This window comes from Microtus oregoni, unplaced genomic scaffold, assembly GCF_018167655.1.
Source record: "Microtus oregoni isolate MIOR12 unplaced genomic scaffold, Mior012 000009F_ref0000495, whole genome shotgun sequence".
Lineage (NCBI taxonomy): Eukaryota > Metazoa > Chordata > Mammalia > Rodentia > Cricetidae > Microtus > Microtus oregoni.
In genome coordinates, this window is record NW_024543068.1 from 16,465,745 (window position 1) to 16,487,647 (window position 21,903).

Below are 21,903 nucleotides of genomic sequence, written 5' to 3' on the forward strand. Positions count from 1 at the left end.
GTGGTATACACACATACATGCAGTTAAGACAGTCATCTATACAGTATTTTTCTTATTTCCTCACTAACATAGAATCACGTATTAGCCAGAGCCAGTCAGTGATGGCACATGCCTTTAATCCCAGTAATCGAAAGCAGAGGCCAGCCTGATCTACAAAGAGAGTTCCAGGATAGCCAGGGCTACACAGAGAAACTTGACTTGAAAAACCTAGTGAAAACATGATTATAGTTGCTTATCTCAAAACTAAAACCAAACCAGCACATGAAAATTCCTTAAGATCGACCACTAAGAAATTACGATTAAGCCAACTGTTTTTATCATCAAGAAGCCAAGCCAACACCAGCACTGGATGGTATGTGTTACCAAATCACCGCCCTTTGTGCTCTGAGGATATGTAACCCATTGACGACACAAGTCAGGTGACAATAAGACAGCAGGGGAGGAACAGAAATAATGTTAACTGCCATTCCACTCAGCTGTCAGCTTTGAACAGTTCACTGGCTCCTGGGGCCCTCTTTCATTCACTAGCTTCAAATACCAAAAAATAGCCCACACACTACTTCAGGGTTCTACATGTGTTGTGTTTTTAACACAAAATGGAACAGAATAAACATACAAGACTTCTTGAGAGGAAAACACCAAAAGCAGTTGTATAATACTTAATATATTTTATTATCAATAACAAACAGCTGCTTTAATGTCTGTCCTACAGCTGTTAACGGGTGAGAAGACACCCACGACCCTAACAAAGAAAACTCATATTAAGCCTTTATATACACGCAAATTTAGAGCTCTTTTAAAGTGTCCAAAGCTATTAGTTTAATTGAGTAATTAAACTAATCTTGAGTTAACATATCTGAACAATGAACTAAAATGTTCAAAAGTTTTTCTAGTACAAAAAATTAAATGCTTTAGTTATAAAAGAGCTCTGTCAATATACACAAACTATATACTTCAGACAGTCACAAAAGTGTGAGCAGAAGGCTTATCAAAAGACATTTAATACAATTAGTTTTCAACAACCCCTCGGTGGTCCACATCTACAAAGAAATCCAGCCCAACCCCCTCCAAATCCCTCCCCACAGAAAAGCACATACTTACCAGAATTTTTAGCAAGTATGGTTTGGGAATTTGTTTTGTTTTTTAAAAAAGGTCCCCAGGGCAGGTTATTTACAGTTTAATTGCCACTGTCAACTGATCTGGACCTGGACCGGGACCGGGATCTCTGGCGATCCACAGATGCTGGAGACTTAGATCTACTTGAAGAACCACGTTTCTGGCTCTTCTCAGGCACAGGAGACCTACTACCAGAACGGGACTTGCTCCGACTCCGGCTCCTGCTCCTTGAGCGACTGTAAGACTTGCTCCTACGGGAACGAGATCGGCTGCGGGACCTAGAGGAACTCCTGGTCCGAGATCGTGACCTGCTTCTTGACCTGCTATGAAAAATGGGGAGGAAAGAAAGAAGGGGAAATTAACCTGTATGATAAAGCTCTAAAAGTTAGTTACATAAAGTTTTTGGTTTAAAAATATTAACAAAAGAATACCTGTGACGTTTGCTGCCTTCAATTAATTTGATTTTTCTCCCGTTAATTTCCTTTCCAGAAAGCTTTTCAATAGCATTCTTTAAGTCACCATAAGAGGCAAACTCAACTACCCTGAAAATGGGAGGGAAAGAAATGTCTTTAAAGCTTGTATCTCCAACAGCCATGTAGATGCGTCTACACAGATCAAGACAAGCATTCAGAAGATTCCCTGCTCAGTCCATTATTGTGAGTGCTGAGGCAGACAACTGCTTGCAGGTGTCTTACCATGTACTATCTGTCAGATGTGCAGGATGCCAGATCCCTACTAAATGGCAGTACCAACAATCCCCTGATAAAAAACTTTCTCCCAAAACTGCCAAATGCAAAACGACCACAATCAAGCACATGCATACTTTAGATCCTAGCAATGCCACCATGAAAGTCCCAGATAACTGAAAGGCTCAACTCCAGTGCATACTCACCCTTCATTTAGTTTAGGTCGATGTGCATCCGCAAAGGTTACTTCCCCAGCTTGTCTCATGAAATCTTTGAGGTCCTTAACACAAGACAATCATGTTAAGGAGAGAAAGGGCAAAGTGACACACAAACAACCACACGGTATAAAAACAAGACTACTGAAAGAGAAGTTGTTAGATAAAGTACAAACATGGCGTATACCACACTTGTATTCTATCAGAGTTCAAAAATTATGCCAGGGCACGAAATAAGCAAATAGCATATTGCTTTTAAGCAAAATGCTAGAGGGAAATTCCAATTTTTAACATTATAGTAGTATTAGTCTAACTGAGCTCAGTACAAGAGGGGGAAAACAAACAAAAAACAAAACAAACAACAAAAAAAAAAACCAAAAAGGAACAGTACATGTTTTAAAGACTAGTTTTATATTTAAAAAAAAAAAAAAAAACATTTACAAAGACACCAGTTATTTTGTGCCCCATATGTCATTAAAAAAATTTACTTTACCTTTATTAACATTTCCCTAGGCTAGTCAAGCAGCAAACCATTAAGCGGTCGGAGAAACCTTCATGACATAGGCCCGACTGGCTCTTCGCCACCCACTTGAAGGATACTACCCAATCGATGGAAGCCTTTAATCGCACAGCCCTCCCTATTAGCAGACTACTGGCGATGCAGACATGTTTTACTCTTGTGCAGTTACCAAGGACCACTTTACTGCGATCAGGATTCCAACGACCAACTAATTGCGTATCTTTCAACTCTTTCGACCAGGACCTCTTATTCGGAAGCGTTACAGGAAGACAGCTCTCAACTTAGGGATCAGATCACGTTATCAACGTTCTGGGATCGCTGCAACCCGGCACTTCAAGTAAGTGCATCGATTACGTCTAGACCGGCAAACACAGATCTAGAGGTGGCCAACTGATCACTGTAGGAGCTGACTGGCAAAGTCAACCAGGCCCAACCAAGAGTGACCAAGACAACGATTAGGATAACCCACAGGCACTCCTCGTCATAAGGCCAACGACACAGATAGGCTGGCAAATAAAGGGTTTAATATTTGGTTAAAATTGATTTTTAAAAACATGAAAAAAATAACCTCAAAACAATTACATTTGATCACTAATATTAATATCTGAAACATCCCCCAGTTACATTTAATTAAAGTTTAAAAGTATAGTTCAATTAAATCCATTAATTTAAAACTTTTAATATTAATAAAACATTAACTACCCATTAACACTTTTAAATGCCACATTAAAATAACTCAAAACTGTATTTCAACAAACCTGCCAGCTGACTCTTGAGGATAAATTCTCAACTATAAGGCGATTTTCTGTCCTTACAGGTGGAGCATTTCTGAGGAGGAGAACAAGCACTGTCAGATGGTCTGTGCCAGAACATTCTACTGACAGTGACTCGAGCAAGCACTCCCACCAAGATTCAGGGTTCCCAGGATGTGGACTAAGTAACCAGACTTCAAGCCTCACAACCATTTGCTAACGGTTCCTATGCTTAAGACTATTTTGCGCACCACGTACCGTCTATCATTTCGTGGTCTGCGACTACTAAAGCGGTCGGAGTATCGTCCTCTTCCTCGCCCGCCTCGAGACCGAGCCCGAGCATGTTCAATAGTAACCCTATGAAGACATCAAAGAGCCTATGACATGCTTACCCGACACTCCCAACAGTTTCCTGTTATCCTGGGGGAAGTAGATAGAAACTGATTTTCACTACCTTTCACTGCAAAGTTCTTTTCCATCAAGTTCATACACAGCATCATCTGCATCCCTTGGGTCCTCAAATTCCTAAAATTTACATTACAGTAAGACACTAAACAGCATTTAGACACGTACTCTACAGCCTTTTAAAATCGTGACAAGTTTCAGAATGAGGTATATCTTCAATACATAGAAAGGGGTGATTGTGAACGAGCCCCATTCCGCCATTATTTTTAATTCTACCTAATGGAATTCACTGTCAAGACTGCAACTAACATTTTTTCTGGAAAAAACATTACACAAAGACTCAATCCAGGGGGCTGGAGAGATAGCTCAGTGGTTAAGAGCATTGCCTGCTCTTCCAAAGGTCCTGAGTTCAATTCCCAGCAACCACATGGTGGCTCACAACCATCTGTAATGAGGTCTGGTGCCCTCTTCTGGCCTGCAGACAAACTATTGTATACATAATAAATAAATATTTTTTTAAAAAAAGACTCAATCCATTTAAAAACCAGTGCTCATCACAAAAGTTCTAACTACTTTTTGTTTTGTTTTTCGAAAGAGGGTTTCTGTGTAGCCCTGGCTATCCTTAAACTCAAGAGATCTGCTGCCTCCCCTTCCCAAGCTGCCACCACCGCCCGTTTACCCACTTCTCGACAGTTAACGGAACTCAGTTCGCAACACTTACCACAAACCCGAAACCTCTTTTCAGATCAATATCTCTGATCCGTCCATAACCCTTGAAGAATCTTTCCACATCTTTCTCCCTCGCTGCTGGATTTAGTCTCCCGATGAACACCCGACAGCCACTCATGATGCCCGGCTAGTGTTTCCTGTTAGGCAAGTAAATCAAAAGGATCAGTCAAGCAGTCAAACATACATACAAAAGCCTCAAGACGTTTACCAACGGCTGTGGCAAGAGTTCAGGCCCCTTTCGCATTCAAAATTCAAATTTAAACTCCACTCCCCAAACGACCCCCTCTCCCCCAGGTTCCCACACCGCGGCCGACCGCAACGCCCACTTGCCACCTCTCTAGACTGCGCAGCCGCGCTCCGAGGCCGGCTCCCGGCCCCCTCCCATCTGCCGCAGTTCGGAAAGGCCGAGAAATGCGGGCGAAGCCGGCCCCGCCCTCCGCAGGGCCCCGTCCAATCGCAGCTGGCCGCGCACGCGCCGCGGCCTCCCAGAGCGTCACAAGCCGGAATCTCGCGACGCCACAGCCGAGCGTGCGCAGTCGGCGACGGGCGCGTTCGCAGCACAAAATGGCGGCGGCGGGGGTCCGCGGCGGGGGAGGAGCGAGCAGGACGAGCTCCGTCCTCAGCCTCAGACGAGCCGGGCCTCCGAGCGCCGCGCCTGCCGACCGAAAGGGAGCCCCTAGCGGCCCTGGGCGACGCCGGCTCCCGGCGTCCGGGCGTCCCAAGCCGGAGGAGGAGCACCGAAGGGTGGCGGGGAGAAGCGCCCCGGTTCCCCCTAAAACGCCTCTAAAACGCCCTCCCCCGAACACCCTCCCTTCCGCCTTGTGGCCCCCTCAAGCACCACCAAGAGGGAGTCGTGCCCCAGCGCCCACCTCAATCAACTCCGCTCTCTAGACGCCGTCCTCCGCACAGAGCGAAGCCCCGGCCGCTCGCGACCCGAGCGGCCATGAAGAAGCCTCGATCCGAGAAGCCTTGCCCTCCAAGAGAGCCACTCACCTACCGGACGGGGTCTTTGGCGGCTGGGACCCGGGGCGGTCCGTAGTCTGCGACGGAGCCGGCTGCCTCCCTACAGACCCGACCTCCTCTCGTCTACGTCTCTCCACAACTGACGCACTTAGCGGCTCGGGCGGTGCACAAAATGGAAGGAACGTCCTTGCGTCACTTCCAGGGGCGGCACGCCCAGTCGGAGCCGAGAACGGAAGTTACCGCAGAGCCGGAAGTCCCCCTTGGGGCGGGGCTTCCTTACGGTGGCCCCTCCCCCAGCCGGCGGCAGCGGGTTGTCTGTGGGTGGTGGGGACAGTGAGTGGCCCCCAAAAAGTCACCATGACACAGCTCTCTTAGATTTTTTTGTTTTTTAAACAGGTAAAAGAAACCCAGGATTTACAAAAACACCCGTTTTTTTTTTTTTAAAGTTCATTTACTGGCTGGGCAGCGGTGGCGCACGCCTTTAATCCCAGCAGAGGCAGGTGGATCTCTGTGAGTTCAAAACCAGCTTGGTCTACAAGAACTAGTTCCAGGACAAGCTACAGAGAAACCAAAAAAAAAATATATATATATATATATATATATATATATATAAATTTATTTACACACACCGTCTCCTTAAGCAGCCCTGGCTAGCCTCGAACTCACTGAGGTCCATGTGTCTCTGCCTTCAGTGTGCTGGGATTACAAACCTGAACTACCAGGCCTGCAAATTGTTCTTCCCAATGTGCTTCAAGGAGGGAGTGTTCCTTGAGTCTCAAGTGAATTCCTCTTTCAATTTGGGCTTTCGTTCTAAAGCTAAAGAACTGAATTGTTTTTCCACTAACGAAGGGATTTTACATGATGAGGTAGTGAAGTGACTGTGGATAGTAACGCTCCTGCACCGAACTTAGTACCACTCTTGGGCTCCAACTTGCTGGAACAGATTTCAAGTTATTTTCTCAATCCAACTGGCCATTATCCAGTCCTTTCTGTATAACACATAAAATGGAAAATGTGGTTCCAGGGTGAAGCCCTCCACATCCTTAACTCCATTCTGCCTCCACTAGTAAGGTCAGGAGATCTAGAAACGTTGGCAAAAAAAAAAAAAAAAAGCCATTGTAGTGAGAAGGCTACTTTTCTTTAGTGTTTTATCTGTAACCCAAAGCATCATCTCGATTTTAAGATGTCCCTAGAATAGGGTCACAGATTGTCGGCTAGGGTTTCAAGGAGATAATTAGTAGTTAGGAAGCTGAAGCGCAGCCCTAGTTCTGATCTCAGAGCACCTGGGACCTTGACTGGTTCACAGGGGATAAGCTTGTCAAGTCAGTTAGGGATGCAAATAAAAGCAGCATCAGAGGGTCCATAAAAAATTTATAGCTTATAGTGGTGGTGGCACACACCTTTAATCCCAGCACGCAAGGAGGCAGAGGCAGGCGGGTCTCTGTGAATTCAAGGCCAGCTTGGTCTACAGAGTGAGTTCCAGGACAGCCAGAGATACACAGAGAAACCCTGTCTCAAATAACAAAACAAAATTAAAAAATAAATAAAACTTACAGTGATCTATGGTGTGAATTTAAAACAAGATATATATTTATCAAATAAAATTTTTAAAGCTTACTAGAGAGAGCTTAGTGGCTAAGAGGGATGCTGTGCAATCAGGACAGGAGTTCAAATCCCAGCACCTACTTAAGTGAAGTGTCAGTCCAACATGGCAGGTCACCTGCAACCCCAGCATGCCGTCCCTGAAGCAAGCAGGCTAGCTGGACTAGCAGAATCAGTGAGTTCAGAGACCAAGTGAAAGACCCTGCCCTAATACATAAGATGGAGAGTGATTGAGAAAGACACTTGAGTTTAACCTCTGCCCCATACACATGCATGTACACCACACACTAAAAACATGTACCATTCCAGAAATGCCTGGGGAAGGAGGACAACTCCTTACAGACCCGTATTTGTATGAACATTCTTCTCCCAAGTCATTCTATTAGGTGCATGGGCACCCTTCCCAAAGACATCCAAGTAAATAACTTTTCTAGTAGAGGAAAAAAGATGCAAAGATCATGAAGTCAGAGCAAGTTTATTGTCCTCGCATCACACCTGCTAGCTGCCTCTCTCTTCCCAGAAATCAGGTCACACCCTCCCTGAAGCTGTAGGGAGTTGATAAAGTTTGCAGTAGCTAGGCATGGTGACTAAGCATGCTTTCTTTTTTCTTTTTTTTTTTTCTTTTCTTTTTGTTTTTTGGTTTGGTTTGGTTTGGGTGTTTTGTTTTTTTTTTTTTTTGGTTTTTTTTTTTTTTTGAGACAGGGTTTCTCTGTAGCTTTGGAACCTGACTCCTAGAACTAACTCTTGAAGACCAGGCTGGCCTCAAACTCTCAGAGATCCACCTGCCTCTGTCTCCTGAGTGCTGGGGTTAAAGGTGTGCACCACTACTGCTCTGTGATGCAATAAATTGTTAATATATCTAAAAAGAAAAAAGATAGATGTAATATTTTTAAATCTTTACTCCTAACTTTCAAAGGAGTAACATTACTAAGCATCTAAGTTTCTTCTGTAAGCGCAGTTCTACTTTCAAGATCTGCACCAACCTTCTGCACATAATTTTGGTGTGACAAGAGGTTTTTTCTGTAGAATTGTGGACATTTCCACTATTTTTGCTTCAATATATCCGTGGTCATGTGCAATCAAGTGTCTACTGTTTTTCTTCTTATCTCATACATTCCTAAGGACACTTTTCACTCTGACCAGATCGTCTATTTTATTTGTTTTGTTTTTTGACAGTTTCCTCAATATAACCAAACTCTTAAAATTTCTGACAATAAAAAAAAAATGTCAAGATGGTTGTGGTGGAACATGTCCTTAATCCCAGCACTCTGGAAGCAGGCCAGTCTCTCTGAGTTTGAAGACACCCTAGTTTACATAACAGGTTCCAGGCCAGCCAGGGCTACATAGTGAGAACCTGTGTCAAAACAAAACAGCAAAAAGTTTCATTAACTTTCTTCCAGATTTTGTTCCAAAAGTTTTTCTTTATTTCATTATTTTTAATTAAATGTATATGTGTAGGTATTGTGCACAGGAGTCCAAGGACACTTGGAGGCCAGTGGCATTAGATCCCCTGAAGCTGCAGCTATAGGCAGCTGTGAGCTGCCCAATGGGGCAGAGAATCAAACTTGGGTCCTACGGAAGAGCAGTACATGTTTTCAACCACTAAGCCATCCCTCTAGCCCAAATGACTTCTCAAAAGAATAATTATCCTGAAATAATTTCTTTGGGATGTTGAAATCCTGGGTTTTGCCTGTAACCCCCACACCTTAGGAGGCTGAAACAAGAGGATTGGCAAGCGTTAGAGTTCAGCCTGGGCTACAAAATGAATGAGACCCTATGTCAAAAATGAAACGGTGACTGGGTATAGTTGCACACCACTTTAATCCAGCACTTCTGAGCCCGAGGTGTCAAGTATCTGTGAGTTCAAGGATACCCTGCTCTACATAGTGAGTTCAGAGTCAGCCAGAATTACACAGTGAGACCGTCTGAAAAAAAAAAAAAAAGGAAGGAAGGAAGGAAGGAAGGAAGAAGAGAGAGAGAAAAATAAGAATGTCTGTTTCTGACTCAGATTCACCCCTACAAGCCTATCTATCTCTTGTTAAATATTTTTTTAATTAAAAATACCTACGAGGTGCATGCCTTTAATCTCAGCACTTGGGAGGCAGACGCAGGCGGATCTCTGTGAGTTCGAGGCCTGCCTGGTCTACAGAGAGAGTTCCAGGACAGGCTCCAAAGCTACAGAGAAACTGTCTCAAAAAGCCAAAAAGAAAAAACCTACATAGTATTTAAAATACCCGTAAATATCCATGGCACTAGAGTCATAGAGAACAGACATTTTGTTTCTGTCAACTGTAGACTACAGTATTTGAGGGTGGCCCTTTCTATATGATAAAGTTGTCTCTCTGGGTTGGACATTGCCATCTCGAATAAGAGCAATTGTTGATCACCTACAAGGAGACTCTCAGAGGGCCAGGCCTATTTACACTCCTAAGTGAAGGGATGAAGGTGGCTCACAAGACCCCGCTCCAAGGTTAGATAAGTAGTAAATAATTACTGGGGAGGAGGCTTTCGGGTTGCAGCTGCCTCTGAATCACACATGCTCCGGTAAGTAACTCCAGCAAGCTCATTGGTTCACCAAGCTGGAACTTGGTGAGCTCCTTTCTTTGTCCACTGGATCCCTCTCTCTTAGGTAAACGAATGTTTCTATTTCTTGACCCAAGAAACATCACACAACAGAAGCTGAAAATTCCTATTGCCTAGTGAGGTGTACTAGCCGGGACAGCATCTCTTCCCAAGGCATTCCCCACGTGTTTGTGGCGATGCTGGTGTAAACAAGCCTGCCCTGCAGCCAGTCATAGCGTACACAGTACTGCACAGTATACAGTACTTGATCATGGAAATATAGGACTAGGTATTTAGTATTGTTGGTTAAGAGAATACCTCAACTTATTTTTGTTGTTGTTGTTTTTGTTTTTTTGAGACAGGGTTTCTCTGTGTAGCTTTGGAACCTGTCCTGGAATTTGCTCTATAGCCCAGGCTGGCCTTGAGCTCAAGGAGATTCGCCTGCCTCTGCCTCCCAAATGCTGGGATTAATAATAGGCATGCGCTATCACCACCCAGTGACTTACTTTTCCTAGGGCACCAGCACTGTGAATCAAACAACAAAGATTTAGTATTTTGCAGTTTTGGGAGACTTCAAGTTAAAACTCAGAGTGTCTGGAGGGTCTTTCCCCTATGACAGCTCCAGGGAGGGCCTTCCCTTGCCTCTTCCTAGCTTCTGGCATTTGTTGGCAAGCCTTAGTATTCCTGGATTGTAGATGTAAGCACTCCAAGCAAATGGCTTGCTCTTTCCTAAATGCTATCATGTCGTTTTCCTTCTGTGCATGTTTGTCTTTGTGTTTCAAGTCTTCTCCCCTTTAAAAAGGATGCCAGTTTTATTGGACCAGGGTTCACCCTAATGACTTCATTTTAACTCAGCAGTCTCTGTAATGACCCTATTTCTATATAAGGTCTCATTCTGAGGCACTAGAGGGGAGGATTTGAGCATACACTTTTTGTAAGAACACAATACAGTTCATAAGACATAGTTTTTCTCATATCACATTCACACAGCTCAGCCCTAGTCCAACATGGGAGGGTAAAACAAGAAGTGGGGTGGGGCTGGAGAGATGGCTCAGTGGTTAAGAGCATTGCCTGCTCTTCCAGAGGTCCTGAGTTCAATTCCCAGCAACCACATGGTGGCTCACAACCATCTGTAAAGGGGTCTGGTGCCCTCTTCCGGCCTGCAGGCATACACACAGACAGAATATTGTATACATAATAAATAAATAAAAAATATTTAAAAAGAAAAAAAAAGAAGTGGGGTGGTCAGAGGACCTATTGGAAAGTATTCAAATGCTTGTGTCTTGCTGCTGCTCAGCTGCCTTAAAGAGCTTAATATCTTCCCAAGGTGTGAGGGGGTTTTGTTTGCTTTTTATTTTGGTTTTCATTTATAGAAAGAATTCCCCAAACTAGCCTCAAGTTCACATTCCTCCCAGTCCAGCCTCTCAAAGGCTGGAATTACAGGTGTCTCCTACCAAGCCCAGCTCTAAAGGCGTCTATTCTACTTTATTTTATTGTTATTTTTAAAATAATTGTGCATGTGTGTGTGTACGCAAGCATGCGGACGCCATAGCACACGCGTGGAGCTCAGAGGACAGCTTTCAGAGCTGGTTCTCTTCTGCTGTGGGTTCAAGCTTCCAGCTCACTTGTCAGGCTTGCATGGCAAGCTTTCTTACATGCTGAGTCATCTCCCCAGCCTGGGATTTGAAACAGGCTCTCACGGAGCTGAATGAAGGCTCCCTTCATTCTCGCCCCACAACCCAGGATCACCTACATTTCCTCCTTCTGCGTCCCAGGGGCTGGGACTTGCAGGTTTGCACCGCCAGGCCTGGCTAAGGCTTTGATTTTTGACACACACCTGTCTGCTTCGATCTTCAAGTCCCACTCTGTCCACAACCACTTTAATCTGACCTTTCAAATACGCACAGTTTTCATTCTAAAGCTTGATGTCAAAAAAACTTCTTTTTCCTATGTATCAGAGCGGTTCGTGGGGTCTTTACTCTCTGGAATGCCACTCTCTCGAGCTCTCTTTCACCTCCTGCTACTTCCTCCCCGCCTTCCCACTGAAACTGGTCTCTAAGTTCACCTTCCACCTAATTGCGAAATTCAGTGGCATCTTGATAACCATCATCCTATTTCATAAAAACTGCCATTTATCATACTATGGGATGGCATAGGGCTTGAAGTGCTAGATTAATTAGCCTACTTGGCCCTTGCACAACTCCCTGACACTAATTAATAACCTCCCCTTAAAGAAACACTGAACCCAAAGCTCGGAGTGACACAGTCAACAAGTGGTGGAGCCTTGAAGTAAAGCCAAGCCTGTGGGTCTGAAAGAAGTTGCTCAAGGAGTTGCTCCAAGGGGAATCAAACCCCTTACAGCAGGGGCTGGAGACACGCTGGCTTAGTGGTTAAGAGCAAAGGCTGCACTTCCAAAGGACTTAAGATCCAGGGTCCATAGTTGAATCCCAGCACCCATATGGGGTTTCGAGTTGTCTGTAACTCCCCCTTGGGCACCACATGAACATGGGACACGAAGGGAGCAGACAAAAGCACCTTGGCCTAATTACTGTCATTTTGACTTCAGAATCCATTTTATCTGAGGGGTGAAACACAGTTCAGGTGCCCAACCCTAGGGGAGCTGGGAACTTTCCAGTAGCTGACCAACCTCCTCCTTAGGCAATAGAAATAGTCTGTTATGCTCCTTAGTTCTTTATACACTGTGGCTGCTCCTAACAACAGAAAGAACAAGTATCTGATTGGTTGGACTGAAAAGCTCCATTTTGTGTCCATTGATAACGATGGAACACACAAGAAAAGTCCCTAATCTTTGACTTCTGATGGGTGAGCATTTTAACTGTAACCTGGCAACAAATTTGTGATGCTTGTGCTTATAAAGCCCCTGCTCAGGGCTGCCAGGAGAAACCAGGCTCCCAAGTCCTTGCCCTGCGGGCCAGAAGAGCAGAAGAGGGCACAAGATAACATTACAGATGGTTGTGAGTCACCATGTGGGTGCTGGGAATTTAACTCAGGACCTCTGGAAGAGCAGCCAGTACTCGTAACCACTGACCCATCTCTCCAGTCTGGGACTCTGTCTTTTTTTGTTTGTTTGTTTGTTTGTTTTTCGAGACAGGGTTTCTCTGTGTCTTTGGAGCCTGTCCTGGAACTAGCTCTTGTAGGCCAGGCTGGCCTCGAACTCACAGAGATCCGCCTGCCTCTGCCTCCCGACTGCTGAGATTAAAGGCGTGCGCCACCACCACTCAGCAGGACTCTGTTTTATAATAAAAACAGACCAAAATAAAACTCCCAAAATATCCCCTAGCTGAGAAGTGATTTGGTGGGCTGGGGATTGATTGCTCAGCAATTAAGAACATTGACTTCTCTTCCAGAGGGCCTGAGTTCAATTCCCAGCAAGCACATGGCGTTCACAACTGTCTTTACAGACAGTAACTTCAGTTCCGGGCGATCTGGCACTCTCACACATGCAGGCAAAATGCCAATGCACATAAGATAAAAATAAATAAATAAAGCTTAAAAATAAAGAGAGAGAGAGAGAGAGAGAGAGAGAGAGAGAGAAGTGATTGGTAATCGATAGCTGCTGAAGGAGAAAGACGAAGTTTTCTTCAGGGATGCAACTCCTGAAGTGGCTCCCACGCTCCTGTGGACAGCCTCACACACACTACAGGTACATGCAGACCGCACTAAGTGGACATAATGGGGAGGGGGAAGGGAGAGAGGGAGAGGGCAATATATAGATCGTGTATGCACATATATGTGTCTGTATATATATGGATATGTGTATGTATGTGTGCGTGTGTGTGTATATATATATATACATATACATATACAGATATAGAGATAGAGTTCATATGAAGAAAAGTGGCAGGATGTTGAAGGAATTGGAGATGAAAGGGGAAGGAATTGGGGATGAATTTGATCCGAACATTTAAGCACGCATGAAATTCTCGATATGAATTGGTACATTTTATTGTGTGTAAATGGTTCCTCATTGAAACTGAGTTTTAAGTGGATGTCTAATACAAATATCAAATTACACATTTAAATCCAGCCCCATTTTCCTGTGCTGCAGACAGTACTGTAGCTACTGCCCCATTGCATGCCCCTCTGCAATGTGCTCAATGAACTGTTTATCCAAAGGGCCGTCCTCCAGAGCTGCCCTCTAACCTCCTCTGCTCGCCTTGCTGATCAACACTGGGATTGATCACCTGCTGAATTAATGCCATCTTTGATATCAAGAAGGAAGCTTCGGATAGCAGTGCCTGATCTAGCTCCTAGTGTGACCACTGCAGACCTGCCAGCCCGGGGCCCAGTTCTCAATCCTTCTTTCCTTGACAGGGTTTCCAGGATCAGCGACAAATGACTGAGGTGCCTATTTAACTAGCAAAGAGGACCTAGCCACCAGGTTCTCCCGGCATCCCTCAGTCCCTACCTGTTACAGTGTATGGATGGCACACCCCACCCTCTACCCCGAACTCTCCAGCCCAGGGGCTGGGCTGTCTTTTTCCCAGAGACTCTTCCCTAAAGAATCCAGACATTTTGGTTACCTGCCCCTTTTGCACCTTTGGGCACCTAACTGGTCCCACCTGGTCCCCTCCCTCTCCTCTCCCCCACCCCGTGGTACAGTTCAGTCTGGGCATGTCCACTCTAGACTATCCCCGATGTCCCCACCTCTGACTATGCTCTCCCACCTATCTACGATAAACTTTCTCCTCCACCATATCTAGGAGCGGTCATGTCCTTTCCTTTCCTTTTTATTTTATTTTATTTTTCATTCATTCACCGTATCCATTAATAAATCAGAATATCCACTCATGAGCTACATTTACTACAGAAGAAATGGCTTACTAAAGCTGGGCAGGCTGGAGCAGGTCTGCAATCCCAGTACTCGTGAAAAGACCAGAGGACTGGTGCAGGCTCAAAGCCAGCCTTGGCAACATAGAATGTACGGGATCAGCCTAGGCTACGTAGTGAGACTGTCTCAAAAACAAAGTAAGGGCCGTGCGGTGGTGGCGCGCGCCTTTAATCCCAGCACTCGGGAGGCAGAGGCAGGCGGATCTCTGTGAGTTCGAGGCCAGCCTGGTCTACAAGAGCTAGTTCCAGGACAGGAACCAAAAAGCTACGGAGAAACCCTGTCTCGAAGAAAAAAAAAAAAAGTAAGGGCCTAGAGAGCTGGCTCAGTGGTTAAAAGCCTTTGCTGCTTTTATAGAGGGCCAGGGTTCAAGTCTCAGCACCTACATGGTAGCTCACAATTGTCTATAATTCTAGTTCCAAGGGATCTGCCTCCCCCACCTGGCCACTACGGGTACTGCATGTATATGACGCACACAGTACGTGCAGACAAAACACCCATAACAGCCAGAGGCCTGGATCTCATTAGCAGATAAAACTGGTCCAACCTCTGCACCTAGCTCTTAGGTGTCTAGGCTATCCTGATGAGGTTGAGTATGGTCATCTTGCTCGTGGCTTCTACTGTTTTATGGTAACTAAACCTCAAAAACTCACTGTCAATGTCCCTCTTGGGCAGGGTGTATTTGTTTGGGTTTGTTAGTTTTTTGTTTGTTTGTTTGTTTTTGTTTTTGTTTTCGAGACGGGGTTTCTTTATAGCTTTAAAGCCTGTCCTGGAACTAGCTTTTGTAGACCAGATTGGCCTAAAACTTACAGAGATTCACCTGCCTCTGCCTCCTGAGTGCTGGGATTAAAGGCGTGTGCCACCACCGCCTGGCTGTTAGTGTGTTTTTTAAGACGGGTCTCACTACGTAGCCCTGACTGACCTGGAACCTACAGAGATCTGCCTCCCTATGCCTCCCAACCGCTGTGGTTAAAGGTGTGCACCACCACACTGGGCAAGGATAGAAGGTATAATAAACTCAAAACCAGAAACAAGGTAAAAAGAAATGGGAGGCAGAGATCACTGTGACTCTAATTAGGGCATGCTACAGACCCTGGGCTCTACCGAAGGGAGCTTCATAGAAGCCGCAAGGTGTTGTGTAAGAAAATAACATGATCCAGTTTATGTGGAAACACAGCTCAGTGATAGTGTTTGGCAGAATGCACAAGGCACTTGGCTCACTTCAGTCCTGCATAGAAAAAAAGGAGGTTTATTTACTGGCTAATATAAGTGAATGTTTTACAGACAGGCTTAGCTGCCTTGGGTTAATTAGATTACTTTGCTGTAGGCTTAGATTAGTTTAGAGTCTATGTATCTCCAGCTTTGGCCTCTGCTTCCCACAGGAATCACCTTCATCTGGGGTCGGCTTGCTTCATCAGCTCCTTTTCCTCCTCTTCCTCCTGATCTCATTATCCTCCTGCCTCAGCCTTCGACGTTCTGAAATCCCAGGTGTATACCATCCACTCCTGAGTTCCACTGAAGTTTCTTTTTTCCCCAATTTGTTTGCTTATTTATTTGTATGTATCTGTGCAAGAGTGTATAAACTTGTGCTTGCTCTTGTGTGAGCCTGTGTGCATGTGAGGAAACCAGAAGAGGGTGTCAAAAGCCCTCCTCTCTCAGATCCATCTATTCCTTTGAGGTAAGGTCTCTCTCTCCCTGAACCTGCGGATTGGGTTTTCTCAACTAGGCTGGCAGCCAGAAAGCTCCAGTGACCCTCATCTCTATCACGTATGGAGCCGGGGTGGCAGGTGTGCATGGGCCACATGGCTTATTACATGGTTGTAACATGGTTGTTACATGGGTGCTGGGATCCAAACTTATGCCTGCACAGCAAGCGCTTACCATTGATGAGCCCTCTCCCCGGTCCCTTCCATTCACCCCCCTTCTCTGATCCTCTCTAGAAGCACCATCAAATATTTCCTAGTGTCTCTGTGTTTTCAGTTTAATTATCTACTCTTCCTTGACTCTACCGCTAAGGCTGCCCAGCCAGCCAACTCGAGAGTTCTTATTAATTATAAAAGTTCAGCCTAAAGCTTAGACGTGTTCCCAACTACCTCTTAGAGCTTAAATGAACTCATTTCTGTTCATCCATATCCTGCCACAACCCTCGTGGCTGTTAGCTCTCCACCTGCACATCCTGCCTTCTCTGGCTGGTGACTCTGCCCTTTCTTCTTCCCAGAGTTCTCTCTCTGACCAGAAGCCCCAACCACACCTCCTGCCTTTTTATTACACCAATCACAGCAATGCCCCTTCCCACAGTGTACAAACATCCCACAACACCGGACTGACTGTTGTGTTACTGAGATTTATCATTCTCTTAGTCAGCTCCGACAAAATATATGAGGTGAACAACTTAAAACAAAGACCTTGTCATCATGCCTGTAATCCCAGCACTGGGGAGGGAGGCAGAGGCAGAGGCGGGGGGGGGGGGGGGGGGGGTGGATCTCTGAGTTCAAGGCCAGCCTGATCTACAGAGCAAGTTCCAGGTGACAGAGAAACCATGTCTCAAAAAAAACCAAAAAAAAAAAAAAGACCTCCACCTCTCTCTTTTTTCATGTGTGTGTGCGCGCGCACACACACACACACACACGCACACACACACCGTGATTGGGGAGAATCCACCTGCCACAAGGTAATTTATGGTAAAACTGACTGAAATCTGCAGCCAATAGCCAGCAAGAAGAATGCATGGGCTTGGAGGCAGACTCTGAGAACGACTGTTGTCCTCACTGGTGGTGCAACCACAACACTGAAAGCAGTCTGAGCCTGAGCCACCCAGCTAAGAAGCTCGGGCAGACACCTACAGAAACAACTGAAATACATGTTTATTGTCTTTTAAATGGTTACATTCATCACATAAGGCGGTGAAACGGCAGCAGGGTATTAAGCCGGCTGAGGTGTGATGGTTAGTTTGGGGTGCAGGCTTGCCTGGGTTGAAGAGTGCCGGGCGTGTCTGCGAGAATGTTTCCAGAAACCAGTGCATGGATTAGTTTAGTGAGGACAAGCACCACCCAACTGCCCAGACCAAGCAGATCAGGAAAGGAAAAGGGGAAACTCTGGCACTGCCGTCTGGAGTGACCTGTGACGCTTCCAGACTAGCTTCTCAGCCTTGGGCTTTAGGCTTGGGGGTGCACTGCTGGCTGCTGGTTCTGCAGCCCCTGGCCTTGGACTGAGTCATGCTCCTCGCTTCTCTGACTCTCCGGCCTGCAGACAGCCTATTAGCGGACCTTCAGCCCCTATGATCAGGAGGCCTAATTCCCTTTAAAAAACAATCAATCAAACAAACAAAAAAACTCCTATTCTAAATTTTTAAAAAAAATCCTGTCTTTTGTTTGTTTGTTTTCTTTTCTTTTTCTCTTTTCTTTTTCTTTTTTCTTTTCGAGACAGGGTTTCTCTGTAGCTTTGGAGCCTGTCCTGGAACTAGCTCCTGTAGACCAGGCTGACTTTGAACTCACAGAGATCCGCCTGCCTTTGCCTCCCGAGTGCTGGGATTAAAGGTGTCCACCACCTCCCAGCTTGTTTCTTTTTTTTTTTTTAATAAATATTGAATAATACACATGAGACGGGACGTCGGATGTTGGATGGAAGGGGTGACTTGGAGAAATGTTGATGAGGCCAATTATAACAACACGGCAATCAACTAGACAGAGTTAAACAGAGATAAGAGTCAAATCTCACGTCAAACAACAGGACCAAGCTGAGCTGAAGCTCCGGGGACAGTCAGGAGTCTCTTCCAGTGGTCCCTTGATACATGCACCAGGTGGCCAGATGGCAGGTCAGGGGGCCTGACTGCCATTGCTGGACTAGGTCTCCACCTCTTTATGGGGGCCAGGGAAGGGAGTGATCTTTCTTAAGGCTGATGTGTCTGACAAATGCTCTAGCAGGCTTGGTTTTCTTGAGATGCTTTTAATCTTGAGATACTTAGGCACCCCTACAGTCCCAATTCACCCCAATGAATGTTTTTAATATCCTTATTTATTTATTTTTATTTTATGTGCATTGGTGTTTTGCCAGCATGTATAAGTGAGGATGTCAGATCTTGGAGTTATAGACAGTTGTGAGCTACTATGTGGCTGCTGAGACTTGAACCTGGGTCCTCTGCAAGAGCAGTCGGTGCTCTTACCTGCTAAGCCCCACCCCAATACATTTCTAAGATGGCACCCTCTCTACTTCCAAGAATAATCATCTATCAGTCTGTACCACTGGGGGATGCCACTCAGGCTCACAGATATCATCTGTCTTAAGTTTCTTTTCTTTTTGTTGGGATAAAAATCATTTGACCAAACAGCTTAAGGGAGAAAGGTTTTGTTCAGTCTCAGGATTCAAGGATTACAGCCCACGAGGGCAGAGAAGGCAACAGGAGATCGAAGCAGCTGCTAGTCGCATCCCATCTATAATCAGAGGCAGAGTGCTGAACGACCACATGACTGCTCCCTTTCTCCTCTTAGACAGCCCAGGACCCCAGCCAGGAAGTGGTGACCCCCACAATGGGCAGGGCTTCTGGCCTCAATTAATGTTACCACGATAATCCCCCTTGCTGGGCAGTGGTGGCACACACCTTTAATCCCAGCACACGGGAGGCAGAGGCAGGCAGAACTCAGTGAGTTCGAGGCCAGCCAGGACTGTTATACGGAGAAACCCTGTCTTGGAAAAAAAAAGAAAAAGAAAAAAAGATATCCCCCCCATAGGCATGTGCAGAGGCCCACAGCTCCCAGTTGGTTCTAGACCCTGTCAAGTTGACAAACAATGTTATTCATTTCATTCTCCATCCTCAAAATGTAGTCAAAATTTGATAAAGTAGACGGTCTGACAAAACACTGCTTTACACATCATGAAGTAACCCAGGACAGGGTGGCCTGACCTCAACACCGGCATCCCAGATGCTGAATAAACATGAAACTCAACTTCAACTGGCCTGGGTTGGTATAGTTCACAACTTGTAACAACCCATTGACCTTCCCGCAGAGCAGTGCAAAGCATCCTCCCTCCCGGCACAAGGCTCTGCCTCGGCAGCAGCCGCCTGAACCCACTTCACCTGCTGAGTCATGCCCGTTTCCTTCACCATCGCTATCGTAGGAAGCCAGCTTAATAATTACCTATGTACCGTGGAAGCTCAGGAGGAGTAATTGGAGGTCTGTCGTACGCCAGATGCTGTCCAGTTCATTGCACTGGTTTATCCCATGTGATCCTCTCAAGAGCCCTAAGATGGCAGTTGTTGGCCTTGGTTGGTGGAAAAGGAAGTGTGGTTCCAAGAGGTTTATTTCCCAAGTTCAGCGCTATTTGCCACTGCGGGGGATTCAAGCCCCAATCTGTCTGCACCGAAAGCCCATTTTCTTTTTCCTCTGGGCCAAGGTCGGCTATAGAACAGAATGGAGAGGCTGGGAGGGTGGAATCCTGTACCTTGTTTTCACAGTACGGCTTTTGTCCTCAGGACACAACGCTGTTTTGATGCGGAGATTACCATGGCAAGTAGTCATGGCAACTACTTGAGCAGTACAAATACAGCGATAGCTTAGTCTAACAGAGCCACTGACACGTTCCTATTAGAAGCAGAGAAGGGAGAGTCACAGGACGCTCATCTGCGACGCCAGCCATCTCTGCCTCCCCCTCCAGCTGCCAGCGATTGCGGGCGCTGCAAGAGGATAGAGGACGTCCAGATGAACCGGAAGTGAGACTCTATGCTATGCAGTTTTGTTTTTTTTCAAAGATTTAAAATTTTTGTTTTAGGGATGTGTTTGCCTGAATGTATGTCTATGGACCACAGGAGTGCCCAGTGCCCTGGAAGGCCAGAAGAAGACATCCGAGTCCCTGGAATTGGAGTGACAAACGGTTGTAAGCCACCATATGGGCTCTGGGACTCGAACCTGGGTCTCCTGGAAGAGCAGTAGCCCCATATCTGTAATTCTCTAGATTGATGGTTTAAAGTTCTAAATGTTAACGTAAAGTGCCAGAAAAGGTATGTTATCTTTCATTCCCCCCCCCCATCCCAAATTCTCTTAAAGGACAGGTAAACAGCAATCATAGAGGTCCACCCAATGGGTCACTGAGCTAAACTCATTAACACAAGGAAGAGGGCTGAAGCAATGAGAGTTCCCAGAGTCCCCAGGGAGCATGCTGGGCCCTGGCCTCACACCAAGCCTGAACCTGACCCCGCTTCCCCAGTGGCATTCTCTAAGCACATGGCTCAAAGGGCATTTCAGAGTCCTTTCTGGGTACATCTCTGCCTCCTGTCACCAAGGTTAAAAGCCTAAGCAAGCATTTTTTTTCCTCTTCCTTTTTAAAAAATATTTATTTCTTTATGATGTATAGTGTTCTGCCTGCACGTATCTCTACATGCCAGAAGAGGGCACCAGATCTCATTACAAATGGTTGTGAGCCACCGTATGGTTCCTGGGACTTGAACTCAGAACCTCAAATGCTCTTAACTGCTGAGCCATCTCTCCAGCCCTGATCCTCTGTCCCTTTTTGTTCCTTTTTTGAGACAGAACCTTGTGTAACCCAAGAAGTTTAGGCTTTTGTTTTGTTTTTCTGGTTTTTCGAGACAAGGTTTCTCTGTGTAACCAATCTGATTGTCCTGGAATTTACTTCTGTAGACCAGGCTGGCCTTGAATTTACACCAACCACCTCTGTCTCCTGCTGGGATTAAAAGCACGCGCCATTAACATCCAGCCCAAGCTGGTTTCAAACTAACAACAGGGTCTAGGATGACTTTGAATTCCTGATCCTTCTGCCCTCACTTGCCTAGAGCTCACTCACACCAGGCCCAACTGCAAGGGACTTTTAGGGCAATGCTTCTGCATCTCAGAGAAGCAGCAGGTCAAGCCCCAGTGGGAAGTAAGATTAAAAATGCATTATCTCTGGGCCTTCCTTAACCATTGGCAACAGATTTACCAGAGACTGTCCCAAATCCCAACCAGAGTGGAACTCTGTAGTCTGAATGGGACCCTCGTCTTCTAGTGAAAGGCTTGAGCAATTTTCTGCTAGACTGGTTTTGTTGTTTTGTTTTGAAACGGGGTCTCACCACGTAGCACAGGATAGCCTTGAATTTGCCATCCTCCTGTCTCTGGCATTACAGGGATTACAGGTATGTAATACTATGGCTGAAGAAGCCTTTATGGGGATGCTCCCTTGGCCAACTGTGGTACTGGGAGAAATCCAAGGACCTTTGACTAGGCCTAGGAAGCTTTGGGTAACTTTTAACTAGACATCCCTTGGCTACTTTTTAAAAGTGTCTCTAGCCCACAGTGATTCTCTAACCAGCACTGTCCAGTAGACATAGTAACATGAACCACTATATCTGTGAGTGGCCCTCTTCTTTTGTCTTTATTTTGATTTTTTGTTTTTTCAAGACATGGTTTCTCTGTGTAACCTTAGCTGTTCTGGAACTCCCTCTGTAGACCAAGCAGGTCTCGAACTCAGAAATCCACCTGTAGTGGCTCTACACTTGAAAGATAAAATTTAAACA

The 21,903-nt window shown here is 45.6% G+C and overlaps 1 protein-coding gene across 5 annotated transcripts; it reads right to left on the reverse strand.

Moving 5' to 3' along the window:
• Window positions 1-653: 653 nt before the first annotated feature.
• On the reverse strand, window positions 654-19,813 carry Srsf5 (serine and arginine rich splicing factor 5). 5 transcript variants are annotated; one of them, XM_041658661.1, is made up of 8 exons: window positions 19,535-19,813; window positions 4,416-4,560; window positions 3,744-3,814; window positions 3,548-3,646; window positions 3,296-3,365; window positions 2,009-2,082; window positions 1,548-1,658; window positions 654-1,439 (listed from the first exon to the last, which is right to left on the reverse strand). In XM_041658661.1, the coding sequence occupies exons 2-8, from the start codon at window positions 4,539-4,541 to the stop codon at window positions 1,178-1,180; spliced, it is 813 nt and encodes a 270-aa protein (XP_041514595.1). In that variant the 5' UTR covers window positions 4,542-4,560; window positions 19,535-19,813; the 3' UTR covers window positions 654-1,177. The 5 variants fall into 5 exon arrangements, with proteins under 5 accessions (XP_041514595.1, XP_041514593.1, XP_041514596.1 ...); XM_041658659.1 differs by lacking the exon at window positions 19,535-19,813 and adding an exon at window positions 5,421-5,573; XM_041658662.1 differs by lacking the exon at window positions 19,535-19,813 and adding an exon at window positions 5,417-5,566 and having other exon boundaries at window positions 654-1,436.
• Window positions 19,814-21,903: the final 2,090 nt, after the last annotated feature.

Coding starts and splice junctions, on each gene's coding strand:
- Srsf5 (XM_041658661.1), bottom strand. CDS start 4,541: ATGAGTGGCTGTCGGGTGTTCATCGGGAGACTAAATCCAGCAGCGAGG. Junction 3,815..4,415: donor AAAGAGGTTTCGGGTTTGTG/GTAAGTGTTGCG, acceptor TGTAAATTTTAG/GAATTTGAGGACCCAAGGGA. Junction 1,440..1,547: donor GAAGGCAGCAAACGTCACAG/GTATTCTTTTGT, acceptor CATTTTTCATAG/CAGGTCAAGAAGCAGGTCAC.